This window comes from Belonocnema kinseyi, chromosome 3 (genome assembly GCF_010883055.1).
Source record: "Belonocnema kinseyi isolate 2016_QV_RU_SX_M_011 chromosome 3, B_treatae_v1, whole genome shotgun sequence".
NCBI lineage: Eukaryota > Metazoa > Arthropoda > Insecta > Hymenoptera > Cynipidae > Belonocnema > Belonocnema kinseyi.
The window spans coordinates 92,545,106-92,556,984 of record NC_046659.1 but is presented as its reverse complement, the minus strand read 5'-3'; the positions used below and the strand labels follow the sequence as shown (position 1 = coordinate 92,556,984).

General features: G+C 29.3%; 1 protein-coding gene across 1 annotated transcript in view; it reads right to left on the bottom strand.

Annotated features, from left to right (window-relative positions):
* LOC117169336 (GRB2-associated-binding protein 2) overlaps positions 1 to 9,366 on the bottom strand; it is a 19,706-nt gene extending 10,340 nt beyond the window's left edge. Inside the window, exons 1-5 of the mRNA XM_033355670.1 lie at positions 8,972 to 9,366; positions 5,176 to 5,304; positions 4,883 to 5,069; positions 4,527 to 4,808; positions 727 to 1,443 (exon numbers count right to left, since the gene is read on the bottom strand). Coding sequence (XP_033211561.1) covers positions 727 to 1,443; positions 4,527 to 4,808; positions 4,883 to 5,069; positions 5,176 to 5,304; positions 8,972 to 9,052 — 1,396 coding nt within the window. The 5' untranslated portion in view covers positions 9,053 to 9,366. The remainder of the gene's footprint in view (positions 1 to 726; positions 1,444 to 4,526; positions 4,809 to 4,882; positions 5,070 to 5,175; positions 5,305 to 8,971) is intronic.
* Positions 9,367 to 11,879: the final 2,513 nt, after the last annotated feature.

Genomic DNA, 11,879 nt, shown 5'->3' with positions numbered 1-11,879 from the left:
AAAAATCTCTATCCCATCCACACACTACTCCTTTCTCCTGCCGAGTGAGTCACGCCTACCCCGAAAGGGAAATGGCTTAATGGTGTAATAATAATAAAAAAAATTCATAGCACATAACCCTGTTTTCTCGAAAACTAATAGAGCAAAACAATTTTTTGTTGGCAAAAAAATGCATTATATGACATTTTGTTTTTCGTTTGTGGCTCCGCTGAGTTATGAACTGATTAATTAACTAAAGGAGACGTATCCAAACTGTCACTAAATAATTACAAATAAAAAACTAAGAATCGAAGTCTATTTTTAAAGAATGTACATTGCAAAATTATTTATATTTAATAAGGAAGTGCTTTCAAAATATTATAAAAAAACCTCAGAAATCTTTTGAAATATCATAAAACCATATAGGTCCTCTAAAATCGATTAATTTATTCCTGTTTTCTAGAAAATGCTTTATCCTAAAATATTTTAACAGCTGTGAAATCCCTTAGAATAATGAAATTAATTCATAATTCCTTGGAATCTTTAAAAATTCCCTGAGACCTGAATTGAATAGTGATTAACCCATTAGTTAATTTATTAAAAGAAAAGTGACATCATCAAAGGTTGCATTAATGGCTGCAAATAGGGCAAGATAGGGACCCAATCTTGAAAATAGGGTATTTTAGGGACCGGTCTATGTGGCCTGAAATTACTCTCGACAAAAAAAAAATCACTCATCAACCTTACCTTCGACAGGTGGCCTATTCAAAGGCGGCTTAAGTTTTCTGTTAATACTCGGTGGCTCAGCGGGTGAATGTTCCGTCGAATTAACATCTGGGACAGATCCTGCTAGTCCCGGAGAAGGTTCATTGCTGATGACAGATGTTGAGTCACTCATTTTCCTGCCAGGCTTGAGTCCCCTGTTAACTAGAGGTGGTGGTGGAGCCAACGTAGTAGGCACTAAACTCGAACAGTCCTTTAACAATGGACTCGGGAGATTCGAGTATGTCGCTGTAGTTGAACTTTCCGATCGAGGACTCGAAGGCTCGACGACATCTTCATGAAAATCGTAGCGAAATATGCGATCGTCCACCGCCGATGGCGTGGCATTTGAATAGAAACACTTTCGTCCACTAGTGCCGGCTTCTATTCCCGAAGAACCCTGCGAAGATTTTGGAAACTCGTAAGTTTCGTCAGTTATAATCGCAGTTGCAGGCGTCGATGGCGCTGGAGTGGCAGGAGTCGTTGGTTTCGAACTTTCAGTCGCGCCATCCAGATTCAGGTAGTTGTGGCCAGGATTATCTGGCAACATGTGAGGCGGTTTCGGCGGCCTTGGTGGAGCTGGCAGCTCTTCGGTTACGGGAGGAGCGGCAGAATCGACGATTCTCAGCTTACCAAATCTTTTTCTCACGCTCCATGAGCCTATTTCTGCGTCACTTGGGCTCTGGGAAGGTTTAAGGTCTCCTGAAATTATAAGAACAAAAAAAAAACGTAAACTACGTAACCAATTTTAGGCATTTTTTTAATGTGAATCAATATTTGCCGCGCCGTGAATTATATACTTCGGTGATAAATCAAAAATTAAAATAAAAAAGTGATTTTTAGAGAAAGTGTTGAAATGTGCCGAATTGAATTTTATTTGACAGTTAATCCTGGCATTTTTTAATTTTTTAATTCACAAAGGTACATTTTAACCAAATATGGAAGTTAAACTTATAATAATTAAAAAATAATAATTTTTAATTATAAAAATAATAATTCTCGACCAAAGTGTTGATTTCTATTACCAAATTATTTAACTTTAAAGACAAAATGACGAATTTTCTATACCAAATAGTTGAATTATCAAATTAAATATATGAAATTTTAACAACAAAAATTGTATACCAAAAAAAAGAGGAATTTTCAACAAAATACATGAATATTCAACCCAAAAGTTGAATTTTTAACTTAACTAGATTAATTTTCAACAAAGCAAACAAAAAATCCAATTTTCACAAAATAGTCCAATTTCAACATAAAATTGAATTTTTACTTAAAAAATAACCATGTTTGAACAAGAATAGAATAGGAGAATGTTCAATTATCAAAGTAATTTTTCAACAAAAAAAGGCATTTTTAACTGAAAAAGATTAATTTTTAAACAAAAAAATAATTTACCACCAAAAAATGTGAATTTTAAATAAAGTTCAAGACTTCTCAAACAAAAAGTTGAAGTTTAAACTGAAAAAGATGAATTTTTAAACAAAAAGATTAATTTACTACGAAAAACCACAAATTCAAGCATTCTCAACCAGTTGACTTTTTAAGAAAGAAAAATATATATTTTTAATTTTTAAGAAAATAGTTCAACCTTAAAACCTAGTTGTTCAACTTTTAACCAAAAAGATGAATTTTTAAACAAAAAGATTAATTTTCTACCAAAAAAATTGTTTAAAAACAAAATTTAAGAATTCTCAAACCAAACTAAAAAATATGATTTTTCAAACGAAAAGGTTAATTTACTAACGAAAAATATGAATTTTAAATAAATTTAAGAATTCTCAACCAAACAGTTGAGTTTTCAACTAAAAATCATGAATTTTTAAACAAAAGAATAATTCATTACCAAAAAGGCGAATTTTCAATAAAACTAAAAAATTCTCAACCAAAACGTTCAAATTTCAACAAAAAAAGATTGATTTTTAAACAAAAAGTTAAATTTGCAACTAAAAAATAGGAATTTTTAAACGTAAAAGTTATTTACTACCGAAAAAACAAATTTTCAATAAAATTCAGAAATTCTCAACCAAAAAGTTAAATATTCAACTGAAAAAGATTAATTTTCAAGTAAAAAGATGAATTTTTATACAAAAAGAGTAATTTACTACGAGAAAATACGAATTCTCAATCAGATCTAAAAATTATAAAAAAATGGAATTTTAACAAAAAAACATACATTTTTAAGCAAATTAATTTTTTACCAAAAAACATAAAATTACAATCAAATTCAAGAATTCTCAACCAGTTGAATGTTTGAGAGAGAAAGAAATGTATTTTTAATTTTTAAGAAAATAGTTCCAACTTTAAAACCTAGTTGTTCAATTTATAACTAAAAAGATGAATTTTTAAACAAAAAGATGAATTTTCTATCGAAAAAAAGAACAAATTTTTAACAAATTTTAAGAATTCTCAACCAAAATGTTGATTTTTCGACAAAAAAAGAGGCACTTAAAAAAAATTCCTACGAAAAAAGACGAACCTTAAATAAGATTTAAGAATTCTCAAACCAGAAGTTGAAGTGTCAAATAAAAAAGATAATTTTTTTAACAAAAAGATTAATTTACTACCAAAAAAAACGAATTTTCAATCAAATTCAAGAATTCCCAACCAGTTGAATTTATAAGATATTTATTTTTTTTATTAAAAAATAATAGTTCAACTTTAAAACGTTGTTATGCATTTTTTAACCAAAAGTATGAATTATTAAACAAAAAGAATTATTTTCTATCGGAATTTTTGTAAAAACAAAATTTAAGAATTCTCAACCTGGTTGTTAATTGTCAACAGAGGCATTTTTAAGCAAAAAATTAATTTAATATAAAAAAAGGTGTAAATTAAAAAAAAAAACAAGAATTCTCATCCAAAAGTTAAAGTTTTAACTAAGAAAAGATGAAATTTTTAAACAAAAAGAATAAATTACTACCAAACACGAAGAATTTTGAATTAAATTCAAGAATTACCAAACAAAAAGTTGAATTTTCAACTAGAAAAGATGAATTTTTAAACAAAACAATTAATTTGCTACCAAAAAAGACGAATTTTAAATAAAATTCAAGAATTCTCAACCAAAAAGTTGACTTCAATTTAAAAATATATGAATTTTTAAACAAAAAGAATAATTTATCATAAAAAAAGACGAATTTGCAACAAAATTTAAGAATTCACCACCAAAAAGTTCAAGTTTAAAATAAAAAGGATGAATTAAGAAAAAAAATAATTTGCTACCAAAAAAATACGAATTTTCAATCAAATTCAAGAATTCTCAACCAAAAAGTTAAATTTTTAACTAAAAACATAAATTTTTAAACAAAAAGGTCAATGTAATACCCAAAAAAGCACGAACTTTTAGTAAAATTCAAGAATTCTAAACCAAAAAGTTGAGCTTTCAACTAATAATATAATTTTGAAAAAAACCGATTAATTTCCTACCGAAAACATTCATTACCTGGAAACTTATTAAAAAAAAAAAAAAAAAAAAAAAAAACGTTACCTTGTGTACTTTTAGAAGAAAATCTTTATATTCTAAAAGCTCAATTATACGTGTAACGTTACTTTGACTGTAGCCCTACCCCCTAACCGTTACCAACTGTAGATTTTGTGGGATCCCCCCTCCCCCCTCCATCATTTCCGTACCAAAATTATCAGCAGTTGGTAGAGACCTTGACAGCATCAGCACAAAAGAAATGATAGCAATTCAAGCCATTTGAGAGATCGTTAATGAAGACTACAAATAACAAGGCTTTTTCTATGCAGATAGTACAATCAGCAAAGAATGTTGTGCTTACCACAGGAAGGAAATGTTTCCCAGTTAACGCTAGGTACAGGAGCAGCCCATTCATCATCAGTAAAGACGCTCTCGGCGTCGGTGGTTGTTGGAGACCTAGGAGGAGATGGAGCTATTCTTCTTGGAGCATCGTACTGTTCAGCACTCTGACCAAGAGTGGAATTTAGAGAGCTGGTGTCGTTCAGACGACGACCCGATATGCATTCGCTGATGGGAATGTAGGGACCAGAAATCGTACTGGTTGGAGAAATTGGAGGCGATTCTTGGGATTCAAACTGAAACACTATGATGGTTTTGTTTTTAATCAGTAAATTCTCACCTGACATTTTTTTTCTTTAGAAAGGAAGCATTACATACTCTGGCATTGCTGTTCTTCGTCCTGTGGGTACGCTTTTAATCCACAAACTTGACAAACCGCGTTCACCCATTTGTTCATTTCAGCCTCATTTTCTGCTACCAAATAATACGTCCTTTTTGGCGTTTTGACGTTGAACATGAACTGATATTTCTGCTTGCGATTCTCAAATCTCAACCCAGCATCCACCTGATTCATAATAAGAATGGTTGGATTTAAATCATACGCGTGCCAATTTTTTTCGGTTTTGCAATATTTTGTATTTCCAATTTTATTAGGATTATATGAAACTTACCTGTTCACACTGATCCAGATCGATTTGACCTTTGCGCTTACGGCATCTTTTGTCTGTGTAATACTCTAAAAAGTATTGTCCGGGTAATTCCCCACTATGGCGTAAAGCAAACCACCGCTTTCTCCAGCGCTAAATTTTTAAATTAGATTTGTTTAGTTTCAAAGTAATTCACTATTGAGGTCAATGTCCCAGTAATCATGACGGTCTCATTAATCACAGAAGTTGATTGTATCATAAATATACTTTAAGCAAATATGTTAAAAGTAACATTTTATATGATAAAACCTATCTATTTTAAAAATTTTATTTTACCCAATTAAGTTTCAATACTTAGATATCAAATAAAAAGCAAGGCAAGATTATCGTAGCGATTACTGGGAAGTTTACCTTAAAGCTTTCATTTTTTATTTGTAAAATCGTAATCTTTTTCAGGATTTAAATTCGAATCCAAACAGTTTTCAAAACATCAAATTTTGAATGTTTTCAAATCAAATTGAATAAACTTTTAAGGCTCAATTCTAAAAAAAATCATTGGAGAATATTAAAGAATTAACTCGATTAAAATTCAAAACTAGTTTCAATGCATAAATAAACATATAAAAGTTTAAACCCTAAAAATATCTGTTATTTACGTAAATATTTAAAATGTCGAAACTGATGTATTTTAGCATTTTAGCGATAAATATTTCTCGATTTTTCTAGATTATTAAAAGGCCATGGCTAAGAGTACCGAAATTTCGGTAAAAATAGCCAGATCTGAAACGTTTTTAATCAAAATATTTTAAACTTATTTTAATGTTTTAACGAAATTTCAGGTTTTTGTTTATACTATTTCAAATTTTTAAATCTAGGCAAGATATTTTCATCATAATTACACAATGATTAAATTTCATACATTTTGTGTCAATCCTTAAGATCTAAAAATTGATTTTTAATGTAGTTTATAAATAAAAAATATAACGGTTGCATCATATCCAAACAATATTCCCAATAACTTCCATAAATTAAAATAGAGCAGCACTCTGAATCTTTTAATTGCTTAAGTTTCCTAAATTTTAGTTATAACTATTTTAAAATCATGGCAATTTTTAAATATATTTTGGCTTTGCGGAATCTCAGAATATTAATAAATATATTAATAAAGTATAAAGGCATTTTTATTTCGAAAAATATTTATTGTTGATCCACAAAATTAAAAACTTCGATCAAGATTTCGTTTATAGTTCATACTTCTTCCAAAAAACAAACAATTTCGATGTTGTTATTGTTATTTTTTCATATTTAAAACGTGATATTTTATTAATGTGCAGTTAAGGCAAATTAGGGAATTCACAAATGCTTTATACGCGAACTGAATATAATCTGCAAAATATATCGATAAAATTAAACAATTAATGGAGGATGAAAAGTAATTATTAAAATAAAAAAGAGAAAATATTTCATTCTGTTGTTTATCATAAAATTAAAAATATGTTGTTAAAATTTAAGGATATAAAATGTATAGAAAAATATAGATGCTACTATAATAAAAATATTATAAATAGTTCAATTAAATTAGTTTATATAATGTTCTGCCCAGAAAATTAATTTTTGAAAAAGCTCTGACAACTCTATATATGTACGTGGACTTTTTTCACATTAAAAAATATCCAACTTAAAAAAGCTGTAGAATAAGTTCCTAAAAATTATTTTTCTAACACTTTGAGTTTGAAAAATATTATAATTTATTTTAGAATCTGTGAAACTCACGTTAAATATATCGCTAGCTGAACATTGTTTCTAGTGAATTAAAAAGAAAAGGGCGAAATGAGTAAAAAAAAAACACAAATAATAACATTCTTTAAAAAGCGGGACAGTTGGCCATAACTAAAAAACGTAATTTCAAAATTGAAGAGAACTTTTAAATTAAAAGCATTGAAAATGTAATGATTGCAAAATTTTTTAATTTCAATTTAAACCTTTAAAATTTATTTTATCAAGTGCAATTGAACCCAAACAGTTTTCAATAATTAAAGTGGAAAAAGTGATTCGTTGACAATCTTATAGTTTGTAAACAACTAAAAATAATTTCCTGTTTTTTTTCCATAAGCAACCCCTTTCCCTGGAATTTCTAATATCAGTTTTCTTACTGCACAATAATTTAAAAGTAAAAATTAATTATAAAAATCATAAATTTTCAGAATTTAATAGTTTTAAATAGCATTTCAAGGTTACAGATATTAAATAAAAACAAAAAAGTGGCGTTTCAATTACTGGGATGTTTACCTTACGGCTTTTAATTGTGAATTGTAACATTGTTACATTTGAACCCAATCCATTTTCATGAATTATATTTTGAATCCTTTCAATTTAAATTTCTTTCCGGTTGAAGTGTTCCAATTTCGAATATTTAAAGGTCAACTACATCTGGAAGATTTTTCAACTTGCATAGTTTTATTTTGCAAAAAAATAATCATAAATAATTCTCACATATAATTAAAAATTGTTCATTTCAAACACGAAATATGAATAAAGCAAAAAGAAAAAAGTGGAATAAGTAAAAAAGCGAATAAAAAAATTCTTTAACAAATTGGAGAGTCTAATATGTATATGCAATATTTACTATAAAATTATTTTCAAGAATTAAATTTAAAGTGATAAATGTTGATATGATTAAATTTCGAAAGTTTAAAGATCAACTACTGTTAACACATTTTTCAACTAAAAAGGATCAATTCTTAAAAAGAAATCATTGAAGAATTATAATTAATTAAAAATTTTTCAATTTTAAACACGCATTACAAGTAACGTGAAAAGAAAAAGGCGAAATAAGTAAACAACAAGCGAATAATAAATTTCTTTAAAAAATGACAGTTGATCATAGCATGAAAATGTGAATTACAAGTTAAAGAAGAACTTTAGATTTAAAGCATTTCACACTTAATTATTGAAAAATGTTTGGATAAAAATTAAAAACATAAAAATTTATTTTAATAAGTGAATGTGAACCCAAACTGTTTTCAATAATTAAAGTGGGAGAAGTGATTCTTTGGTAGGCTTATCGTTTGTAAACATTGAGAAATAATTTCCTGGGCTTTCAATGAATAATCTCCTTCCCAGGAATATCTAATATCAGTTTCCTGACTGCTGGATAACCCTTATCGTCATTTTTTATCGAGATTTAAAATAAAACCTTAATATGGGTACAGTGAACTGTTTTCAAACTAAATTCTTAAATCTGTGATAAAGCTCAATGGGAACACCCAGTTCTGCTAGACGTTTCCCAGTTTTCTAAGAATTTGATTACCAGGAAAACAAAATGCCCATGACTTCAAATATAATCTTCGTTTACGGTTAATCACCTCTACTATAAATGTTATATTATTGCAATGAAAATATCAATTTTATTCTAAAACCCTGTACAAAGAACTAAAAAGGAAAACAAATAAGAACATTTTAACCATCACATTTCGTTAATTCAACTACCACTTGCTAAATGAGAGGAAACTTCAATTTGGAAAAATGATTCCAGGACTCCAAAGGCTCGAGCTAGGAAGAATAATTGCCATTGAAAAGTAAGGGGCGCTGGAATGTGATAATTGAGGTTATACAATTACGAAAGATTCTCTTGCTCCAAAGCGGAGTACAATTTTTTTGTAAATTCGCTAGAAAATTTAGCTAGTCTCGAAGAAAAATGTTGTCCTTACATTGAGTCTTAATTTTGTAAGTCTATTCTAAAGATTTGAAAGATGTAAACAAAAGCTTTTTATTGTTGAGGGGAATGTTAAGAAAGGATGAATGATAGTTAGGTACTTACGGCTCGCCAGATTTTCGTAGGCGGTGACTTGATGAGCCATCCTTCGTGGACGATCTCTTGAGTAGTCTTAAGCACCTCCATTCCCACCACACTTCTTAATTAATTAAAGCTCAACGTCATAAACGCTCATTACCTCAGTCTCAGAGCGACTGGAACCACTGTCATGGGCAGCACAAGAGCACACCCGCCATTTATCTATTTTTGAACAATAGAATTACCGTCCGGTTCGTGCGAATGTGTTTTTCTAATCTAGATACGACTAACATTGTCGTTTTATGACGTCCATCTGCGAGAGAGACTGCAATGATGCAGTGGACTTTGCAGTGGACCACGCACACAGAATAGAAGGTACCATCTCTACACCTACTCCATTTTCATCACAGCCGTCACTGCTGATCTGCCTGGCCATCTGGCCATCTGCGGCGTTGCCACTTGCCAGATTAGCCATCTTGCTGTGCTCCCTCAGTGTACTGCGCATGTGTCGCATTGGCCATCTGTTACCCAGTTACGTCCGGGTTCCAACGATGATTGGACGAAATTCTTGCTTAGTCCCTTGCTGGTGCCTTGCTGACTTTGATATATATATATATATATATATATATATTTAATCACAGAGAATTTAGATGAAAATAAATCTTGCTATATTTCAACATTTATTACTTGAATTAAGATACCCACAAGTTTTTCACACTCATTGTTAAAAAATTCTACACGTCGCTCACAAATTTTCAAATAACGATTGTCACTCATTTGCAATTATATTTAAGTGCCGTAACGATTTTAAAGGCTGACGTAACAAGGTAGGTCGGAGGTCGGTCCAGGCTGATTCATGAGTTATCCAGTGATTCAACCCTTCATGCTTAATTACTGCAATTTCGACGCCTTCCTGTCGCGTCCTAATCTCTATCGGAAATTCTTTTCACTATGAATAATATCTACTTCATATTTACCTACAGCAAAGAGAGAGAGAGAATATGTGTCCCTTTATTGGACCATTCTATAGTAATAAGTTCAAGTCAATTCTCCATTTATAATTGAGTAAACACGTATAATTAAATTTATTCTTAGCCATTAATGATTGCCCTCCCACAGATGATTCAAATTTGAATTTTTTCCCGCCTAAAGATGGCGTCGCTTGACTTTAGTCAGGCGACGTTACACTATCTCATTGGCTATGAATGGCGCACTCTTGTAAAATTATTGTGTAAATGAACTTTTTCTAATAAATCATCATTGTAGAAATGATTGAATTAATTTTCTAGTCCCGACAAAGTCTTCTAGAGTGAGAGATAAATTAATTATTTGATTTTACTCTTCATAAGTAATTTATTGATTTTAAATTTATGGGAAAGAATACCTTTTTTAAAAGTGTACATTTTAAATAATTGCTAATAAGGCATGCGCAGTGCGGCCTGGGAGCACTGCCATCTTGAATTTGGGCACATCACGCATGCGTAGTATATTTTCCCTTTTTTCTAAATAACAAATTCCAAACAATGCTTACGTAAACTTAAGGACAATTTTGGTATAAATCCCTAGAAAGAATATAATCTATTATATTTCTATTATATTGATTCCTATCCAAGAGGAAACAGAACCACTTCGATTTTTCGTGTACACTTCGAGGACTCAGGGTGATCAGTAGCGTAGTTCAAATTTTTTCTTCTAATTTTCATGCATATCGCCAGAAAATATGATCGAACCCACAAATAAATAAGTGCATTAAAAAAATGATATTTAGAGGTGGCGCAAGCCCCATGAAGTTTAAACCGAATTTCCCATAAGACAAAAATATATTTTGGTAAATTTTGTTCACTCAATTTTCCTTCACAATTACCCATAGAATATTTTTTGCGGCTTTTTTTATACAAATTGTTTGTAATACATAACATACTATATTCTACTGATAATTATGTTTATATGAATTGTTTAAACAATTTATTATTGTTTTCGGTTATTTCCTAATTAAAATAATGCTAGAAAATTGCATTTTTTTCAACAATGTTCCACTTTTTGTCCAATTTTCAATTAGAGTAAGGTAATATTGAACTAAATTTAAGAAACATAATTGTTTAAAGAATTTATTATGATCGTTAATATCATTTTCTTTGAATAATGCTCGAAAATTGAGGGGTTTTCTAAAATTTTGGACTATTTGTCTACTTTTCACTTGGAATGATTTGATAATTAATTTGATTTTGCAAGAACATTTTTTTAAAGAAATTACTAATGTTTAAAACTATCTTTTCCTACATTAATGCAAGATAGTTGCAAGTTTTTCTGCAATTTTTAATTTTCTGTCCTATTTTCATATAGCGAGTTAATAATTAATGCAAGTTAACAAACATTGGTTTTTAAACAATTCTTTATTGGTTATAACTTTTTTCTCTTAAATAAAAGCTAGAAAGTTGTGGTTTCTTGTGAAATTTTAGACTTTTTCTCCACTTTTCACTTACATTAGTGAAGTGACATTTATGCAAGCTTACAAACATCGTTATTAAAACAACGTATCATTGTTTACGACTATCTTCTCTAATGTTAGAGCAATTCTGGAAATTTGCGCTTATTTTGAAATCTTCAGTTCTGCTTTGACTTATTAGTTATAAAGAAATAGTAAATGAATACAAAAAAAAAATTTTGAATATTCTATTTTTTGCAAGTGAATTATTTTTACTTTTTTGCCAATATTTAAAAAATATTGATTTAAAGAAAAAAGCTTCCTTACAATAGAGATAAAAGCAAAGAATGGAACACAATATATTCATGCATATATATAATAATAAAATAAATTTTAGTTATAACTATTTTAAAAGCATGGCAATTTTTAAATATATTTTGGCTTTGCGGAATCTCAGAATATTAATAAATATATTAATAAAGTATAAAGGCATTTTTATTTCGAAAAATA